The sequence below is a fragment of the Panthera tigris genome, chromosome D3, assembly GCF_018350195.1.
Source record: "Panthera tigris isolate Pti1 chromosome D3, P.tigris_Pti1_mat1.1, whole genome shotgun sequence".
Lineage (NCBI taxonomy): Eukaryota > Metazoa > Chordata > Mammalia > Carnivora > Felidae > Panthera > Panthera tigris.
In genome coordinates this window covers 80563603-80584896 of record NC_056671.1, presented here as the reverse complement: position 1 = coordinate 80584896, position 21294 = coordinate 80563603, and the positions used below count along the sequence as shown (strand labels likewise).

The following is a 21294-nucleotide window of genomic DNA, read 5'->3' as shown; positions in this document are numbered from 1 at the left end:
AAACTCTCCCCATCCTACCTTTGGATTCCGTTAGTAATAAATTGCTACTCCTATCTTAAAATCTTTATCCAAATTGCAAGCACATTCTATTAATCTTGTTTAGATCATTTACACTGTAAGCTCTTCAAAGCGATATTACATTTTCTCCTGCAGCTGGCACAGTGTGTGACCTCTCTTATTAGGTACTTGCTGAAGGCTCGAGAAATCAGGGTGTCAAGTCCTTATCTACTTCCTGGATTATCTGTGTGACTTTTTATAAAATAGAGAATTTGAAGTGGCTTTGTTCTTGCTGGTCTAGTGAAATGATAAATCTCAGTCTTGGTTACCAGGGACTGAAGGCCGAGGTACGCCAGCGCTGGCTCGTGTCAGCTTACGAGGACCAGTGCACATGTCTCCCCACCTGAGAGGTCCGGGAGCTCATGCCGGTACCTTGAAATCTGCCGTGGCAAGAGGTGTCACACCACAGAGGTCAAGTTTCCGTTCACGTGACGCCACACAAAACACAGCGTGTCCATAATTTAAATGGAAAAACTAATTTATTGCATTTGTAAAAATAACATACCGAAGTTACATGTGTAGAGTCCTAAAAAGCATGTGATAAAATCCAGTACCCACGTATGATTTGTTTTAAAAACGTCACACACTAGGAACAGAAGGGAGCTTCTTAGTTTAAGAAAGGGCATCTACCAAGAAGAAAAAAGCGCTATAGCAGGCACCATACTTAATTGTGAATTTTTGAAAACTTTACCCCCCAGAGATCAGGAAAAAGATACTGGAGCCTGCTATCACCACTTCTTTTCAACTTTGGACAGGGAGTCTAAGTTTAGGGATTAAAAACAAAGACACAAAATTGTCCTTCGCAGGGGACATCATATATGTAGCACATCCAAATTAATATAAACTCCGAATTTGAATTTAACGAGATGATAGGATGCAGAGTTAATAAAATCATGGTATTTGAGCAACAATCAGGAACTGAAGTTAGGAAAATAGTACCAATTGTAATAGCATCAGAAAGCACCCACTGCCTCAAAATAAATCTGAAAGATGTGCAGACCTTCCCATAGAAAGCTAGGACACATTACAAATGGAAGCTCAAGAATTAACACCTGAGTCAGTGGAGAGATGGGTCCTGTTCGTGACTTGGAAGCCTGTGACCAAAATATCCATTCTAACCCAGTTGATACTAGACTTTAGTTAATCCCAAATCTGGATCTGGGTGATACATAGATCTGTCTGTATATCTACGTATATATTATCTATCTCTCTAAAAAGTAGATCCTTGATAAATTCATCGATGATTAAAAAATTTTGTAGTTTGAACCCATTTTTATAACAGTATAGTTCTCCTAGCTGTATCTGTCCATATAAACATTCATCCAGATATCTGTATGTACACAGACAAACATAACGAATTATTTTCACCTTGTGTTCGTTATCTTATTTGTGGGTAGTGAGATTTTGGTTGATTTTTTAAATTTTCTCTACCTCTTTCATCTCCTATTTTCAGATGTCACCTTTTCAGTGAGGCAGTCCCTGCTCATCCTGTTGAAACTTGCAATCCCTCCTGACGCTCCTTATACCCATTCCCTGCCTTTATTTTCCTCTGTAGCACTTACCATGTAACATATTGTATAGTGTACTGTTTTCCTTATTTGTAATTTCTCCTACTAACATGTATGTTCTGTGAGAGCTGGGATTTTGTCTTTTTTTTTTTTTTCTTTGCTGTATTTCAATATCTGGAACAGTGCCTGGTGCCTGGTGGGTGGTCAATAAATATTTATTGAGCGAATGAATCTTTGGATTTTTTCTAAGTGTTACTACTTTACAGTGTTGATAATTTTTGCCCCCCCCCCCCATTTTCACCTTTAAAAAAAAATTAAGAATGAAAACAGATACATCAAGAAATTAACAGTGGCTAAATTTGGGTGGTAGAAATATGGATACTTGTTAGTTTTTTTCTTTGTTTCCATTTTTATTTAAATTTCCCAGGGCACCTAGGTGGCCCAGTCAAGAGTCCAACTTGATTTCGGCTCAGGTCATGATCTCCAGGTTCCTGAGAATCAGGTGCCGCTTGGGGCTTTACGCTGACAGCACGGAGCCTACTTGGGATTCTCTCTTTCTCTCTCTCTCAAAATAAATAAACATTTAAAAAAGAGTTTGGGGGCACCTGGGTGGCTCAGTCGGTTAAGCTTCCGACTTCGGCTCAGGTCATGATCTCATGGTCCATGAGTTCGAGCCCCGCGTCGGGCTCTATGCTGACAGCTCAGAGCCTGGAGCCTGCTTCAGATTCTATGTCTCCCTCTCTCTCTGCCCCTCCCCCGTTCATGCTCTGTCTCTGTCTCAAAAATAAATAAAACATTAAAAAATTAAAAAAAAATAAAAGTTTTAGTTTCCCAAAATAAGTACAAGTTTTTAATTAAGAGTTTAGGCGGGGGTGGGGGGGTGGGGGGGGTGCCTCGATGGCTCGCTTGGTTAAGAGCCTGGAGCCTGCTTCGGATTCTGTGTCTCCCTCTCTCTCTGCCCCTTGCCCCACTCGTGCTCTTTCTCAAAAAATAAACTTAAAAAAACCAACAACAACAAGGTACCGTTAGGCTGACACCTGATCACAGGCATTTGTCTCCCCCTTGGGAACCCTATGAAACAACAGAACAGGTTTTAAGAAGAGAGAGAGAGAAAGAGAGAAACAGGACAACATACTCCTCAAACAAATGTACTTTGGAGGAGTGCTGTTCATCCAAACTGCCTTCCTGGTTTGGGGAATGCCCCTGGCCGCCTGCTGCAGAAACCACAGTGGGGACATCCTGTTTTTCTTCATCGTCTGGCAGGCATCACAGGGGCACCTGACTAGCCTTGGTTAACCAGGTGCCATCTAGGTCCATCCGTCTGGAGCACCACAAAGATGGCAGGATGTTAAAAGCAGGACTGTAGCAGCATCAATATCATCCAACCCAATGAGAACCTGGTACCTGTGGTGAAACAGCTAATTACCTTACGGCTGCATGGAGGAAGTCCCCAGTGAGGACAAGACATTGGGGAACCACTTCATAGCTGCTGTAGAACAGAATGAAGGCACGAGAACTCGAAGGACTGCTAGTTGAGGTCAAGGCCAGGAGTGCAGCCCGAGGATCTTCTGAGACTAGGACTACAAACATATCCTGCATCCACAGTACTAAAATAATCAAGTGAAACTTAATAGTTGATCCTGCAGGTTACCTTACCAAGTGATACCAGTTGAATTCAGATTCAACAAGTTTGGGTTTGGGGTTGGTAGTGGGGGGAGGTTATGTGAAGGTAAGGAAATTTGGGAGGGAAGGAGCAGGGTGCACAGTATTGGGATATGTATATTTAGAAGGATGTGGGGGCTTCTGAGTCTCAGGAAATACTTGGGGCATTGTGTGTGGGGATTCTGGTGATCAGCCAAGAAAAGGAGAACCTAGTTTCAGATCGAATCTATTGATGTGATTTCAGTCACAGACTGAATTTACTGTTTTAGTTTGAGCTGCTGGGAGTGGTTTTAATTGTCTGCTTGGCGGCTTGAAGAAACAATTCAACAATCGACTCACTTGGAACTCCATTAATATGTAATGTAAAAGGAAGAACCCAACATCTTTAGGAGATAGAAATGCTGGTGTGGATTTCTCATGTGAGAACCATTCACAAGGCCTCAACTGTTCCCAGAGGTCAATAACCCAGTCCCTTAACCAAACCTTTGTTGGGTGAAAGGATGCTTTCCAAAGTGTTTTGCTGTCTTTTTGATATCATTGGAGCTGGAACGATCCGATCCTTCGGTTGCAGAAGCCAAGTAGTGGCAGTTAACCATTACAAGCCAAGTGGGCTTAGCTCATTATGCAGGAGAGCTAGCCGGATCATCGGAATGGTCTTTGCCACGGAGATCGTAAGCAATAGTTCAGTGATGATGGGGCCTTAAACCCAAAGTAAGTGAAGGTGCTACTTCATTAGTATAATCAAAAACCTCCCAAGTCTGGCCTCCAAGAAGCCTGACCATCATGGCTTAAAGCACTACTTTCTCTCTTGATTTCTGTGGCTCAGGAACTCCTGAGGTCTAGCTAGGAACCATGTGTACAGTTGTGGTCAGACACTGGCTGGGGCTGAAAGACCAGAGGGCTGAGACATCTGGGGCCAGTAGGACATGTGCATGAAATCCCAGGGCCTCTCCAAGCCGTCTGTGCATGGGCTAGTTTGGGCTTCCACACAGCACGGTGGCCTCAGGGCAGTTAGAATAAAGGCTACAACATCAAGTATTCCAGAGAAGCAGAAACTATTCCCTTTAATGTTGGTCCTGGAAGTCACATGGTGTCACCTCTGCCATACTCTACTGGTTGAAACAGTCACAAAAGCCCTCCAGTTTCAAGGGGAGAGGATATAGGTCCCACCTGTCACTGAGAGAAACAGCAAGGTGACATTGTAAATAAGGCATTTGGGTTGAAAGAAGTCGTGGCCATTTTTCTGAAAAAAAAATTACAAAAACCAAAGCTAAAAAATCGAAAATGATCATCTCTGGTGGAGTTGAGGGTTTGAGGGCCAGGAACTAATTTATATTACTGACCCACTATATTTGTTTTATAACCACATGCAGTTATTCTTTTGATTAAAAAATGAAAAAGCATCAAAATCACCAAAAGACAAAGCAATTACACCATTAAAAAATTATCAGATATTATCTATGTAAGATAAGTAAGGGCATGACAGAAATCTAGTTTCACTTAGAACTTACTTGTACTTGGCTTAGCTTCTAAGTCCCTGCCCTCAAGGAACGTAAAGTTCAGTTAAACAGATCAACAAATGAATCAATTATACTGCAATGTTCTAAGTTCAATGGCAGATCTGCAGAGGGCACAACTATGGAGGACAAACATCTAAAGAAGACTAGAAAAGAAGTAGAGGGGCAAAGAACCTTATTTGCCATCCTTGGGGGTTGAATATTACCTCAACTTTTTATTCTGAAACTAATAATGGAAAAGATTAAACATTTACCCTTCATTTTTAGGAGAAACAGTAGTTTATATCTAGTTAATGAGAGAAAGCTGGTGTGTTTCTCTCTCTCCCACCGTCCCTCTCTCTGCAGAAGAATGCCAGCTAATGTAGAGAGGAGAACAAAACTTAAACTATCCTGGGGCAACCCCAATGAAATAATTGACCCAGGCAACTATCATCAATGGATCCTAAAACTATCACGTGAAACAGAATATTTACATGGGATTTGTTTCCTGAATAACAAACCACTCAAAATCCATCAATGCCGGCTCAAAGTACCATTTATTTTTTCTCACGACTGCAAATTCGGCAGAACTCTGTGGAGCCTCTGTTCCACGTAGTGTTGGCTGGGGTGGTTTGACCAGGGCTGAGGAATTGAAGATGGCTTCACTCCTATTTCTAGTGCCTCCAGGTGGGCTGGCTGGGCCTCTCTCCGCTATGTGATCTCTCATCATTCAGTTGTCCAGTGTGAGTTTATTTGACATCTTGAACCCAAGTGGACAAAAAGAGAAGCTTCAGGGCCTTTTAAGGCTTGGGCCCAGAAATAAGGCAATACCACTTCCACCACATAATGCCAGTCCAGATTCAAGGGATGAAAACTAGATTTCTACCTCTTGATGGGAGAAGCAGCATACGTTAACAGAAGTTGGAGGCATTATTGGTGACAATTTACAAACATTGCATGATGTCACTCCCAGATTATCTGCCAATTGCAAAGGGCAACATGATCTTTACAATGGAGAGATATGGTTGTTTACCACCCTACCCAAGAAAGCAGATTAAGTTGAGTATCCTTATAGGGGAAAAACTGGCACGTGCTGCTGGGGAGGATGCAATACAAAATACAGTTACGAAGTGTTCCTACCAAAACTGTGTAATCTGAATCTAAACAAGCCACAGACCTAACTGCTGGGTTATAGGAAATTCGAGGGAGAGAGAAATAAATAACATCAGGAAGAACCAGTCAAAAGAGAATGTAGGGCATCTACTAGACAACTGGCCTGGTCTCCAAAAAGTCGATGCCATTAAACAAAACAATGTTGCAATATCAAAATGCTTTTGTATTTTTTTAAGTTTATCTCGAGAGAGACAGAGACAGTGCAAGTGGGGGAGGGGAAGAAAGAGGAGAGAGAGAGAAAGAGAGAGAGAGAGAGAGAGAGAGAGAATCCTAAGCAGTCCCCACACACTGCCAGCACAGAGCCCAATGTGAGACTCGAACCCACAAAGCGTCAAGATCATGACCTGAGCCGAAACCAAGAGTCAGACGCTTGACCGACTGAGCCACCCAGGCATCCCGAGGCTTTTGGATTCTTAAATGCAACATAGGATGTCTTAGGCCATAAATAATTCTAGTGACAATTTTATAGAAACCTTTGAAAGCTCCACATTAAAGAATAAGTGATGACAAAAAAAAGTATCACACCAAAGAGCTCTAGATGATTCAATTAAAACATTAAAACTGAAAATGGAGGGAACTGCTAGCGACCACACGAGAGTGAACAGGGTGGTTTGCGGCACGGCACTGGCCGGTCAGAACAGTGGGCTGCTATCGACAGCCGCTCATCTCCAAGGTGATAACACACACACACACACACACACACACACACACACACCGCTTTCCACTAAAAGAGAACATTAGTCCTCATGGATTCCTTCTGGTAGAGGTTTGACTACAAAGTAGAGGAAACACCGACATTTTTCTATTACTTCGGGGCTGTTGAAAGTATGGGCACTCAACGTATGCCGAGTCTACATCTCGGCCCACAGATTCCAGTAGGCAGAGAAGACCGTACTTCTACATCACCATTAAACCAAATCCAGATCTGCTGTGCTGTCAGGGAAACCACTGTGAAGTCTTTATTAGGCCTCTTCGCCAAAGGGTTGCATTAAGGTCCAAGAGGCTCTCCCGGCGCTCAGACGGGAGATGGATCTCTCGTGCACCAAGTCTAGAACTGGCATTCTTATTGCTTAAGTCCGCAGACGTCCTCAGCTCTCCCCTCCCACGCAGAGGAATCTTTGCAGAGGCTGGAAACCTCAGAGCCATCCTATCCCAGGTTTGGCCGCTGGTGGGTGTGGGCGGCTCCAACCTGCAGACCTTGTGAGGTGAGAAATTCTGTCCCCAGTCCTTCCGGGGGCCGACAAAATCTCTCTTTTTTCCGGTTGCTCTCAAAGTCTTTAGCTTAATCTCTTCGGTGACATGACAGATTAGGATTTGTTAGAGGGAGCCAGCAGAAAGGAAAATGTCTTGCCAGCCATTATGTTTTTGCCTGTCTACACAATGCAAGGGAAGGGGAAATCCAGAGAGGAAAAATTAACGTCTTAATAAGGTCGCCACATATTGTGAGGTCATCCCAAGATGTGAGAAAAGTCTGGAGCCAAATCAGCTACCTCTCTGAGTACTAGCATTAGAACTAATTTAAAATGTATTCTTTATTTTCTTATTTTTTTTAACTTTATGAAGTGAGCATTTGTTATTTTTACTGCAAAAGATACATGACATAAAAGGCACCACTTTTTTCTATTTTTAAGTGTACAATTCTGTAGCATTAAGTATATTCACAGTGTTGTAGAATCATCGCCACTTTCCATTTCCAGAATTTTCATCAACCCGAACTGAAACTCTCTATTAAATAATAACTTCCCACCCCCCCCCCCCTCCAGTCCCTGGTGACCACAATTCTACTTTCTTTCTCTGTGAAATTGGCTTGTTCTAAGTACCTCATTTATATAAGTACCTCATATAAATGGACTCATTCACTATTTGTCCTTTTGTATGTGGCTTATTTCACTTGAGATAGTATCTTCAAGGTTCATCCATGTTGCGGCACATATCGGAACTTCATTTTTTCAATCTGAATAATAGTCCATTGTGTGTCTGTATATGCCACATTTTGCTTATCCATTTATCTGTTAATGAACATTTTAAGTTGTTCCCACCTTTGGCTATTGTGAGTAATGCTGTTAAGGACACGGGTGTACAAGGATCTGTTTGAGTCTCTTTTGGGTATAAACCTAGGAGTGGAGTTGCTGGGTCATATGGTGATTCTGTGTTTAACTTCTTGAGAAACCACCACAGTGGCTGCGCCATTTTACATTCCTGCCGCCAATGCATGATGGCTCCAATGTCTCCACATCATCACCAACACTTATTATTTGGGTTTTGTCTAGCTTTTTTTAAAGAACGAAAATGTGAAGTCTACTTGTTATTTTTCAAGTCAGAAAAAAATGTTGGAATCGACAATTTTTAAAGACCAAGAATGAGGTGATAACCTGCTTTGGGGTGGTGACCGTAGGAATGTAACCCCGTTACAAACTTCTTTGACTCATTCGGTCAGTCATGTCGAGATGATCTTTACAATTTTGATATGGTTTCACCATGGATTTTTTTGCATTAATTTTGTTGTTTTTGTAATATCGTCTTAAAACATTGTTTATCTTGATTACTGATTATTTTGGCATCCCATCAAACTTTGTGCCTGAGTCAAGTGCCCACATTTCTTCACCCTTATCTTGTCCTGCCGTGTTCAGAGACTGGAAGTATGGTTGAAGTTGCCAGAATTAATGTCAGATGCAGGGCTTTACCTTGCTAAACCTATCAGATTAATAGCCACACATATTTCATGCTACAGATTTTGAGAAAAGAGCTCCTGCTGATGTGCAGAAAAGGGCCATTTAGTACTACCAGTAATGACAAAGAGTCAGCATTTGGAATTTCCTAAATGACTCATACCAAAGGTAAGATTTTTGGAGTTGGGTCTAAATTCTAACCAGGTTTATGTTACTTTTTGTATAATTCAAATGCTAGAATTTGAGGAAAGTACAAATTACATTTTATAATACCTAAGGGGCACCTGGGTAGCTTAGTCGGTTGAGAGTCTGACTCCTGATTTCAGCTCAGGTCATGATCTCAAGGTCGTGGGATGGGGCCCAGCACGAGCCTGCTTGAGAATATCTCTCTCTCTCTCTCTCTCTCTTTCCCCCCTGTGCTGTCCCCACCCTCAAAATAAATAAATAAGCATTTAAAATAGGTAAGAAGGAAAGTTGTCAGAATAAGGGTTGGGTGACAGTTGTTGTTAGACGTAGAATTCTCCAGAAGCCAACAAGAGGAGTTTGGGGAGCAAGAACTGGCCAAAAAAAAAAAAAAAAAAGAAGTCAAAATCTACAATCCAGGCAGGGCTCAGCATGGATGGCTCATCTCTGCTCCGTGAGGCATCACTGGGGGATGGAGGGTGAACTTTCTAAATGACTCACTCACTTGGCTGGCAAGTCTGTGTTAGCGATTGGGTGGGAACTCAACTGGGACTATGTTCTCTACAAGGACATCGCCACAGACTTCTTGAGCTTACTCAGAGCTTCATGGATCAGTTGTCGGGTTTCATGTCCCAAGAAAACCAGGGAGGAGCTACCTGGGCTTTTGGAGCCTGCTTTCGTAAGTCCTCCAGTGTCATTTCTGCCACAGTTGATGGGTCAAAGCAGTCCAAAGGCCAACCCAGGCTCAAGGGGAGGGGCTATAGACCCCACCACTCAATGGAATAAGTGTCACATTAGAAAAGAACATACTGGATTGGAGATGTTGTGGCAGCCATCTTTGGAAAATCTAGCTCACTACAAAAAATAATCCTCTACATGAATCACTTTTATGCATACTTTTAACAAAGAACCTAGCAGTTTTGTCATTCTTTTTCTCGAAATTATGTTTGTTCAGATTGTATTTACCGTTTTTAAGCCTGTTGACTCTCATAGCAAATCATTAAAGCTTGTATTTTGTGTGTGTTTGTTTTGGTTAGTTCTCCTTCCATTTTTCTGATTGGTTTGCCGCAGAAAGGAACGATGAAAGGAAACGGGACATTCCACACAGTTTGAGAAGCACTGAAAGCCCTGATCTCAGCTGAGAGTGGAAAGGGCAGGGCCACCCAGTAGGTGCCAGCCAGCCCTGCCTAACACAGAATGCCCCAGAATACCCTGGGGCCCCAGAAGCAGCAAGGGCAGTGGAAGCAGAAAAGAACGCAATCGTGTCATCACTCAAGAGTGTTATTTTCCCTCTTCCTTTTTTCAGGTCTGTTATTAGGAAAGTTTGTACTGTTTTGTTCGCCTCTGTAATTACACCTCATTTGGCCCCATATCCCTCTACTTCCTTTGATAATATCTTAGTCCTTTACCATAAACAATGATAAAATGTACATACTTCCTCTTTCTTCCCCACTCACCTGATTTGAGTCAATAATTCTTCATGTTTACCTTGATGGCGTTAAATGTTTATACTGCTCTTTTAAGTTTATTTATTTATTTTGAGAGATTCAGAGACCGCGCGAGTGGGGCAGGGAGAGAGGGAGAGGGAGAATCCCAAGCAGGCTCAGAACTGTCAGCACAGAGCCCAACATGGGGCTCGAAACTGTGAGATCATGACCTAAGCGGAAGCCAGGTCAGACACTCAACCGACTGGGCCACCCAGGTGCCCCTAAATGTCTATACTTCTATTACTTGATGTGTCAGATTGAAATGATACCTTTGGATGTCAGTTACAAATGATGTAATTTATAAAGTCAAGCCTACCTTGCACGTTTTCCTCCTTCCCCTTCTAAAATGCATGTCTTTTATTATTATTTCATATTGTTAAGGTATATGTCAATTACAAAGCATTCTAGCCCCGACGTTTGTTTTAGTCTTTGTTCTACTGTTAAATATATCCATTTCTCAAAGTCTCCAAAGGCAGTGCTATATTTTTCCCGTCATCTTTCTGGCTGGCTACGTATTGAATATTTGTGTTCCCCGAAATTCTTATGTTAAATCCTAATGCCCAACAGGATGGCATTTGGAGGTGGGCCTTTGAGAGGTGATTTTGGTCTCACGAATGGGATCAGTGCTCTTCTAAAAGAGACCCAGAGAGCTCCCTTCCCCTTCCACCATGTGAGGACAGTATGAACTAGGAAGTGAGCCCTTACCAAACACCCCGTCTGCCAGCACCTTGATTTTGGACTTCCCAGCCTCCAGAACTGTAAGAAATAAATCTCTGTGGTTTGTAAGCCACCCAGTCTGTGATATTGTTTTAGAGCAGCCCGAGTGGGCTCATTGCCTTAACACTTTCCTCAAGGAACACTCATAGGAAAAACATTTCCTTAATTATTACACGTTCAATGGGTGAAATACAGATTAGCTCGCTACAAAACCTTGGCTCAACATTCTTTCCTTGAGGATCTTACAGATGTCATTGTTCCCTCATGATGAATGTTACCATGGAGAAATCTGAAACTAGCTTGATTTCTTTTATAAATTAATGACCTGATTTATTTTATTTTATTTTTTTTTTGCCTGACTGACCAACGTCTTCATTCTTCTTAAAATCCAGTGTTTTCTTTGGAGCGCCCAGGTGGCTCACCCTTAAGTGTCCGACTTTGGCTCCGGTCATGATTTCATGGCTTGTGAGTCATGGCTCGTGAGTTCGAGCCCCACGTGGAGCTCTGTGCTGACAGCTCAGAGCTTGGAGCCTGCTTTGGATTCTGTCTCCGTCTCTGTCCTCTCCCTCTCTTGTGCACTGTCTGTCTCTCTCTAGAGAGAATGTTTGAACAGACTCTGTAAAGTGCTTACATCTCCTTTATGTGAAAGTACTAGAGGGATGGATTTTGTGTCTGACTGGGGAAAGTTTCCTCTACCTAGTGCCATGAAACAGAGGGCAGGTAACCCTGTCCTTTCACGCAATGTTGGCTGAGCATCCTAACTGGGAACCAAGAACCTTGCCCAAGCCCACACAGGTTGTTGATTTTAAACAGTATGGGATACCTGCTAGACAAAACATGTTACAAGACCTGGTTTATTTGGATTTTGCAGGGTGCATATTCCACATCTGGAAATCTTCCTAAGATCCTACCCCCTCCAACCACTTGGAAGCAGTCTTGGAATCCTTACCCAGACTGGGGCTCACAGCAAGAGGCTGTGAGCACCACCTATTTATTAATGACTGCCGAGAGTCTGGACGGAAGATTTCCATTTCAGAGGCAATTACTACCTTGGTATTGGACTACCTTGCTAATGGCCCCGGTGACTGAAGAACATAAAATAATCTTGAAACCTGAAAGACACATAATGTCTTAGGTGACCTTGGAGAAAACACTCTAATGGAGAAGGCAATGCCCAGAAGAGTGCCATGGTAAAACGGGGCTGGTTTTGCGGGAACGTGGAACCAGGGTATGCAAAGGGATACACATATGTTCATAAGCAGCTAGAATTATTTCCCCTAAGGCCGACTCGGGAATCACGAGAGAAATTGCTGGCCCTGTAGCCACTTGGGCAGTGCTGTCTATTCACCAAAAAAGAGCTGCTTGGTTTACAGATGTCAGTTTCAAGGTGAATGGATAGCGTGGTGTTTGGAAGGCTGCCAAATGAAGATAAAAACAAATGAGTTCAGTGGCTGAATTCCATGATGTGATCCCTATGTTAGGGTTTTTGGGTTTTTTTTTATGTTTATCTTTGAGAGAGAGAGAGACAGACAGACAGACAGACAGAGCATGAACAGGGGAGGAGCAGAGAGACAGGGAGGCCAGAATCCGAAGCAGGCTCCAGGCTCCCAGCTGTCAGCACAGAGCCCGACGTGGGGCTGGAACTCACAAACAGTGAGATCATGACCTGGGCCGAAGTCGGACCCTCAACCAACTGAGCCACCCAAGCGCCCCTCTATGTTAGGGTTTTGAACCAACTCATGGGCAACAGCTAATGTCTTGACCATGTGGGTAAGTAGAAGAACAATGGAAAATTTGCCTATTAAAGGGATGCCTGTTGGGGGGCACTGCCCTGTGGAAATGACTATGGGCATTCGGGGGTACATTAAAGTGGGGCATGTCACTGTCCATCAGAAGAACCTCCTTGTAGGACTGGGAGGGGACTGGAACCAGCAAGTGGATATCCTGGTGTGCTCACTTGAGGTAGCCCCCTGGGCCCACGGAATGAGTGGATATGGGGCGTTCAGCAGTGCAGAGATGGGACAAATCTAGACATCGCCCTCTCAAACCCTCTGGAGCACAAAATGCCAAGAAGAACTTCGTTGTGGGCCAGCAAAAATGATGGAGGCTACAGATGGCTGTGGGGCAGATTCCCTGGGGGAAAGGCCCGATGCAGAGCTGGCGGCTGGACTGATGCTGGAAGCCCTGGAAGGTTCCAAATGGGTTTTGGTAGGAATAGACACACTCTGGACCGGGTTTTCCATGCCTAGAGGTAGATGCAAATGTTCAACATACTATAAAAAGACTGGACCAGAAGCTATTGCACCAGTCTGGACCACCAAGTCCCATTTCTTCAGACCAAAGAACACACTTCATAGCCCAGAGTGTCCAACAATGAACAAACAGATATCACATCAAACGGACGAGTCAGGTTGCATAGCTTGAGTAAAGGTATAACCGAGAATTGGAACAGGCAATTGGAACATTGGTTGTCTAAAATGGGGGACGGAGAAAAAATAAAATGGGGGAGGGAGAGATGGGCTGACTTACGTATCTTCATGAGGGTGTTGCTTACTCGGTAGATTTCTCTGCTTTTCTGGGGGGTCTGGAGAAGGGGTGAGGGAGAACGCTGGTATGACTGTGTAGCTCTTCCCATGGAGAGAAGACAGTATGAGTATAGTTTTTGCTTTTTTTCCCTCCACGTTGCCTCAACTTTCTTATTTTTCTTCCTGATGCAGTGGTCCCAAGGACCAGGGCTTCAACTGCAAGTGCCAGAACCAAGGATGGTCCCTAAGCAAGAAACTATGACTATATTTTTAAACCATTACACTAGAATTCCCAAGACGTTGATGGGGTGGATTACGCTTTCACTCCATCTGGCAAAATTGGAATTGATAGCAAATGGAGCCGTGCCGCCCGGTGGTCGAGAAGGCCCACAAGTTATGCAGCTCTGTTCACCTTACCTTGTATGAGTGGGAATGGACTGAGGGGGGTGCATTTCCTCAAGTAGTGTCAGTGCAGGCAATCTGAAACAGCGTATCCCTAGGCTGAACTTCGCGCGCGTTCCTTCCAACAGGAGATCGTCTGAATAAAAATAAATCACAAATAGAGAGAAGGAGAAATCGTAGCTAAGGGCAAAAGAACAAATAAATAGGCTATGCCACAAGAAAAATCCAGTATTACATTAACACCTTGCGGGGTGGGGGTGGGGGCTCGGAGCGAGAGACGAGATGGTCTCCTAAGAACACTCGGTAGACGTCTCTGGGGGTAGAGACCTCTCCTGTTTCTAGAAACTGATGAGTTGAATGGAAACCTGAAAACCTGAGTGGGAATGCTTTGGGACCCATTGTGGTCGTATGACATGATGACGAGTTGGGCCGGTTGTCGATGATTGAGTGGAACTCCAGTAATATGCCACCGTCTTGTGACTCTCACCCTTCAGGTTACGTCCACTCCCCGTACTGTGATGTGGTGTGACGTTGGTACCGTGTCACCGGGAAGATTGCACCACTCATATTGATAGTCTGAAAACTGAGTTAAGAGCCTCCTACTCCACGCTGCCACCTCCAAACGTTAGGGCATATGTTTATTTTGCTGCAGGAGAGCTTTGGATAAAGGCCAGGTGGTGCAGTAAAGAATTTGGGCTTGCCTGAAGAGGAGGTCTGGCCTTTGTCTTTGCCTTCTGGGAGGTAATCTATGTGGCACCTGATAGAAGCGTCTTTGTTTAGACGAGGGCAGGCCAATCTGTACTCTAAGGTGGAGGCTGGTCGTGCCCGAAAGACCCATCCAGGAGATGTAGCCGGGAGATCCCATCATGTATCGTTAAGTTGACCTGAAGACTGACTTCAGCCATATGGGCAATCAATCAATCAGTCACGCCTACATACTGGAAGCTCCAATAAACACTCTGAACAGCAGACAAGCTTCCCTGGTTTGCAATCCTCACACACCCAGGCTGGGCGTGTTACACGCCCTGACTGCATGGGAGGCGACAGCAGCTTTGCGTGTGGAGGCCCCCACACTTTGCCCTCCGCACTTCTTCCCTTAGCTGGCTTCATCAGGAACCACAGCCACGGGGAGTGCCTCTGTGAGTTCTGGGAGGCCTTCCAGAGAATTATCAAAAGTGAAGGTGGTTTGGGAGCCCCCAGTTTTGTTTAATGTTTATTTGTTTATTTTCTGAGAAAGAGAGAGAAAGAAAGAGAGCAAACCATGGAGGGGCAGAGAGAGAGGGAGAGAGAGAGAGAGGAGACGCCCCAAGAGTCAGATGCTCAACTGAGCCATGCAGGCGCCCCTGTTTTTTTTATTTTTAATTTGTTTATATTTGGGGGGGAACCCCCAAATTTGTAATTGGGGTCAGAAGTCCTGGGGCCTGTGCCCTCAAACCTTGCAATTTGCCTAACTCGGGACAACACAATTAAGAAGAAAAAGTAAGATCAGTTCCTTTGCCCCTGAGCCTTCTTTCTTTTTTTAATGTTTGTTTATTTTGAGAGAGGGAGAGAGAGGGGTTAGGTAGGGAAAGAGAGAAGAGAGAGAGAGAACCCCAAGCAGGCTTCACACTGTCAGCACAGATCCAGACTTGGGGCTCGATCCCACGATCCGTGAGATCACTATCTGAGCCGAGATGAAGAGTTGGAGGCTTAACCGACTGAGCCTCACAGGCGCCCGACCTTCGTATTTCTAAAAACAACAACAGAAAGGAAAAGCAAGCAAGCAAACAAAAATATATACCTTATGCAAATCAAAACCACGATGAAATATCACACCCACTAGAAAGGCTATCGTTAAAAAGATAGATGATAACAAGTGTTGGTAAGGATATGGAGAAATTGGAACCCTCATATATTGTTGGTGGGAATATAAAATGGTGTGGCTGCTTTGGAAAACATCTGGCAGTTCAGGTTAAACATGATCCAGCAATTCTACTCCTGGGTATATACCCAGGAGAAACGAAAGCATATATCCACACAAAATCTTGTACCCGAATGTTCACCGCAGTATTATTCATAATAGCCCCCAAATGGAAACAACCCATATGTCCATCAGGTGATGATGGGATAAATGAAAAGTGGTATATTTATTCAATGGAATACAAGTTGGTGATAGAAACAATGAAGTACCGATACATGTATAACATGGGTGAACGTCGAAAACGTAAAGTGAAATAAGCCCGACAGAAAAGGCTGCATATCATAGAATTCCATTTATATGAAATATCCAGGTTAGGCAGATCTATAGAGACAGAAAGATGGGTGAGAGCCAACGGCTGGGCGCGGTTCGGGAGGAACCCGGCGTGGCTGTTGATGGGTACCAAGCGATTTTGTGTAACCAAATGTCCTAAAATTGATCCTGGTGGTGGTTGCACAGGTCTGTGACTATACTAAAACCCACTTACTATGCACTTTAAATCGGTGAATCGTATGGGATATGAATTAGACCTCCATAAAGCTGTTTTTGTTTTGTTTTGGAACCCAGCCTTGGGAAAGGAAATGCGACCTGAGTGGTGCGTTAAACTCCACGGTAAAGCTTTCCCGGTCCAGTGAAAAGCGACGGTGGGCTGCGACCAAGTTCGGAGCACGCCGAGAAAGCTTGACATGGGGCCGGATGTCAGCTGGCTCCCGGGGCTCCCACGCTGCGACGGGGGCCGCCGATCCCCGCGCGGGCGTTCCGAGCGCCCGGGATCGCGTCGCCCCCGCGCCTCCCGCGGCCTCCCCGCGCGAGGGCGGAACCCGGCCCCGAGCGGCTCCCACCGCCCCCGCCCCCCACCCCCGACGCGGCTCTGGGAGGCCTGGAAACCAGCCTCCGCGGTCCTAAGACGCACCCCGCCGCGGAGCGTCACCCGGCCCTTCGGGAGGCGCTCGCAGGTGGCGCCGCCAGGGCCCTCAGCCGCGCGCTCGGGGCCAGCCCCTCCCCCGGGAGGTCGCGGGCCGCGTCCGACCCTCGGGGACAGGCCCCGGCCCCCCGCCTCCGGGAAGCGCCGCCCCGCCGCGGTCGCGCCCTCTGCCGGCTCCGCCTCTTCCCCTCCGGCCGCCGCCCCGCCCCGCGCCGGCCGCGAACCCAAACAGCGGCTCTCGCTGCGCGCGGCCGCGCGTGATCGCCGCGCCGCCGAGCCCCGCGCGCCCGCCCGCCCGCCCGGCCCGGCCCGGCCCGGCCCCGCCGAGCGATGCTGCTGCTGGCGGCCGCCTTCCTCGTGGCGTTCGTGCTGCTGCTCTACATGGTGTCTCCGCTCATCAGCCCCAAGCCCCTCGCCCTGCCCGGGGCGCATGTGGTGGTGAGTGGCCTCCTGTTGCTGCGCCGCCGCCGCCCGGCCCGCTCGGCCGCCCCGAGCCCGCCCCCTGGCGCGCCGGCCCGTGCCCGAGGCCCGGCCGCCCGCGTCCCTTTCTCCGCGGAGGGCCACCTGCCGCCGCGCAGCCCGGCCGGGTCCCTGCCGGGGGGGCCGCGAGGACCCGCCCTCCGCCGCATCTGGCCCTCGCGGGGCCGGAGGGCGGGGTGCCGGGGCGCCGGGGGCTCGGGGGCCGCTCGTTAATCCCCGGGGCACCCGTGGGTCGTGGATATTTTTGTCCTCGGTTTTCCCGATGAGTCAACTGAGGAACGGAGAGGCTGAGAAACTTTGCCAAGGACACCGCGGTCGGCGGCCGCGCGGGGCGAGGCGCGCGGTCCCGGCCGGGTCGCGGGGAGGCGGGCGGCGGGGAAGGGGTCCCGGCCGCCGGGACCCGCCGGGGCAGCTCGGACCGGGAAGACGGCCTGTGCCCGTGACAGAAAGAGCATTTGCCGGAGGAATCCAGGAAGTGACTCACCTGGGGGGAAACCGCTCCGAACCCAGTAGGCTGGCAGTCCTAGCTGGGCGGTGTTGGGACGCTTCTGTCGTGTCTGCACCGCCTGGCTCTCGGAGCTCAGCCCGGGGTCGGCTGATCGCCGTTTCAGTGCAGCCCTCTGCCATCATTTCAGAGCCCGAGGGATGAGCTGACCGAGCTGCCGGTGCTCTAGGAATTGAGGGACTGTGCATGGGTTTGGTTTGTTTCTTACCGGAAGCTCGTGGCTTCAGAGATCCCTTTTCTGCAGGTGTGGGAGCCTTCCTCACCTGCGCCCAGCACTTGGCCGCTTGCCGTGGCTTTCTCTTCCGTTTTCGTATTTTGATCTCACCGCACCGAGGTGGCAGGTTATTGAATAAGGAGAGTTAGTCACTAAGCTGGCCGCACAAATCCTTCTGGTCCCCGAGGTGACACATGCGTGTGTCCGCTGAGATGGAGCCTCCCCACTGAGCTGTGCTAGGATGGGATGGCCTTTCATTTTAATGTGCTTTAAATCTGGACAAGCATCTGTGAGTTAGAAAACGTATTTTTCTTTAGATTGTCCTTTGCAAAACTACTAGTGAATTAACAACAACTGCTCTTCCTGATGTAGAAGACAGATGAGGTTAGTGTACATTCGTTTAAAAAGAAAAGAGAAGGAAAACTTTACACTTATGCCAGATTCTGAAAGTGTCAGATCCACAAGAGAACTTCTGCCTCAGAAGCATGGCTTTAAAAGTCGGAATCTTTTAGAGCGTATGTTTGCAGAGCGTAACTTGGAAAAAAGGTAAAGCCAAAAGCAAGCATGAACAGTGTGATTCAGTATCTCTAAGGGAGCTTCACTTGACCTTGACTCTAGTCCTTCTAGCCTCATGGCGCTGCAGGCCATTAGTGAGGCAACGAGTCCGTTGGGGTAAACGAAGAATTTATTTTCGCCATCCTGTTTTGATATGCCACAATAAATAATGTGAGGACGACATGAATAATTCACATGATGTCACCATCTGTCTTCTTTTCTAATGTCACAAGATGAGGGAAAGCACAATTCTTTCTCTTGAGATTTGTTAGGACCGGACCAGGTGGTGGTAGGAGAGGGAGCTAACATTTAGAGTGTCTGCTTATGTGAAAAAAGGAGCGGACTTAGGTCTTAATTATTTATTGTTGTTCTTTTTAGAACAATTCTTATATGCTAGTGTTATCTCCCTAACGATAGCGGTAAAACTGCAGAAGTGTTACAGGGTCTGTACTTCCTTTTTAAAAACTGTTTCATCGACTTGGTGAGAACTGGAAAATCAGGTCCTCCCATTTTGGGGGATGGCTGGGAGCGGTTCTTGCCCTCAGTAAGAGTTGCAGGATGTGATTAAAGAGATAGTAATATTTATTTTTTTTTTAAAGTTTATTTATTTTTGACAGAGAGAGAGGCAGAGAATGAGCAGGGGAGAGGCAGAGAGAGATGGAGACACAGACTCGGAAGCAGGCTCCAGGCTCTGAATTGTCAGCACAGAGCCTGACGCGGGGCTCGAACTCACAAACTGCGAGATCATGACCTGAGCTGAAGTCAGATGCTCAACCAACTGAGCCACCCAGGCGCCCCAAGAGATAGTAATATTTAAACAATATTTTGCATTGAACAGTAAGAGGCAGTGCTAAGGAAAGGAAATTAAACTATTATCTTTAGTGACCCACATCTGGACTCAGTTTACCAATTGTCAGGCAACTCGATCCGTATGTCCCACTTTTCTCAGCCCATAGGAAAATCTCTTCTATTTTCTTGTACCACTCAGCATAACATAGCCTAGACTTGGTTTATGTCTATTCTTAGATGCCTTTGAAGAATTAGCTTGATTAGAAGGTTCGTTTCCCATGAGCTCTGACCCAAGGATTGTGTCTTAACCTTGCTGTTATGGAAAAAACTTACAAGTGATCACGCTGAGCCGTTCTTGGCTATGCAGTAAATGTGCACAGCTAGCTTACCTCTCGCAGTCTAGAAGAAGGACGGCAATAACAATAGCACTTTAGAGTATATAAATTTTCTCATCAACCTCCTAACTTCAACTTCCGTTAATTTATTGAATAACAAACAGGGACACTTTACTTACCACTTTTTGGGGCATTGTATTTTTCAGAGAAATGGTACCGTGCACCATTTTGCAAATTAACGTAGGCCGAGTGCTAATTTAGCAACTGTTTATGCCAGGTTCTGTGCTCACAGTGAGGGAGATAAATTGGACTCGGTGCTCGTCCTCAAGGAGCTTATAGTCAGGTGAGGGAGCTAAGACACGTGCACAAAGTAGAAAGTGACAGGTAAAGGAAGGACAGGACTGGGTGGCAGGAAAGCTTCTTGGAGGAGAGGACATTGGAAGTGGCCTCTGCAGGGTGGGTAGGATTTGGATCGGTAGGTATGTGGGGGTTGTAGGGTGGAGGGACATCGAGGTGGCAGCAGTCCCATCATACGGCAGCTGGGGTCCTGTCAATTGCTACGGAAATGGAATGTCTGGTGGAAATTAAGGCAAAGCCACCGTGAGATATCTCAGCAGCCAAGAGCTCCTCAGAGGCCACTGTTAGTTGGGGCAACAGGTAGATTTTTACAGTAGCCTTCTGTAGATAATTAGTTAATTATCTGCCAAGGAAATCTCTTCCATAGTGAGGACTTGAGGCTAAAGAGAAGTTGGGGAGCCTAAGCCCCCAAGAGATTGGTACATTGTGTAGGAGTGGCTTCACGATGGTTTTAAAGTCATTGAGATGGGGCCAAAGATGTTCATTACAGCATGATAGATAGCTGGCAGTAAAATATTTGAAATAATCCAAATGTCCGGTAGAGGGAAATGGTCAATTAAGTTTTAATACAGCTCCTTAATGTAATATTATGAAGCCTTTTAGTTTTTTGGACATAAGATATCTATCTCTATATAGATATATGTTATAAGATATATCTCTGTATATAGATACGTATCTTAGGATGTGATACCATGTAAGGACAGGTGCCCCTCTGATACTTCTCCACTTGCTTCACCAGACAACCCTGGGCCCCCCGCTCTCTTGACCATGTTGTATGATTTGTGTAGTAAAAATGACTAGGACGATAGTGTTGCATTTGTCTTACTGAGCTAAATATATATTGAGTCCTTCCTATAGGCGGGGCACTGTGCTAAGTGCTAGGAATATAGTGGGGAGCAGAACTAGAGTTGGTATTTTTGTGGCGTTTAGGAGGCTGTGATAGGAGAGATGATTGTGAATCAAATAATCGCACAAATACACGCATGGCTGTTTGATTATGTGAGCGCCATTGAGTAAAGGACAAAGAATGTAGTGCTGAAAAGTGGATTGAGGTTGGGGAAGGGGCAGTGAGTGAAGGTTTTGCTGAGGAAGTGATGTGTGAGCTGAGATTTAATGGGTGAGTGGGGTGCCAGCTAGATGAAAAGGCGGGGAAGAACGTTCCTGGCTGGGAAATAGAACGTGCAAAGATCCTGGGGTTGGAGGAGCATGGAACTCAAAACAGTCAGTAGGGCTGAGCTATAGAATGTGAGGGGCAGAATAGCCCAAGAAGAAAAACTTTACTTTTCAATATTTCCATG

At 46.0% G+C, this 21294-nt stretch overlaps 1 protein-coding gene and 1 long non-coding RNA gene across 5 annotated transcripts in view; one reads left to right on the top strand and one right to left on the bottom strand.

Moving 5' to 3' along the window:
* Positions 1-5267: 5267 nt before the first annotated feature.
* Positions 5268-17786, bottom strand: LOC102952133. 4 transcript variants are annotated; one of them, XR_006209835.1, is made up of 4 exons: positions 17726-17786; positions 13895-14015; positions 13482-13536; positions 5268-5483 (listed from the first exon to the last, which is right to left on the bottom strand). It is a non-coding gene; the product is annotated as an uncharacterized LOC102952133 (long non-coding RNA). The 4 variants fall into 4 exon arrangements; XR_006209834.1 differs by lacking the exon at positions 17726-17786 and adding an exon at positions 16750-16885; XR_006209837.1 differs by lacking the exon at positions 17726-17786 and adding an exon at positions 16425-16579.
* Positions 17074-21294, top strand: part of KDSR (3-ketodihydrosphingosine reductase) — a 39780-nt gene continuing 35559 nt past the window's right edge. Inside the window, exon 1 of the mRNA XM_042961951.1 lies at positions 17074-17199. Coding sequence (XP_042817885.1) covers positions 17092-17199 — 108 coding nt within the window. The 5' untranslated portion in view covers positions 17074-17091. The remainder of the gene's footprint in view (positions 17200-21294) is intronic.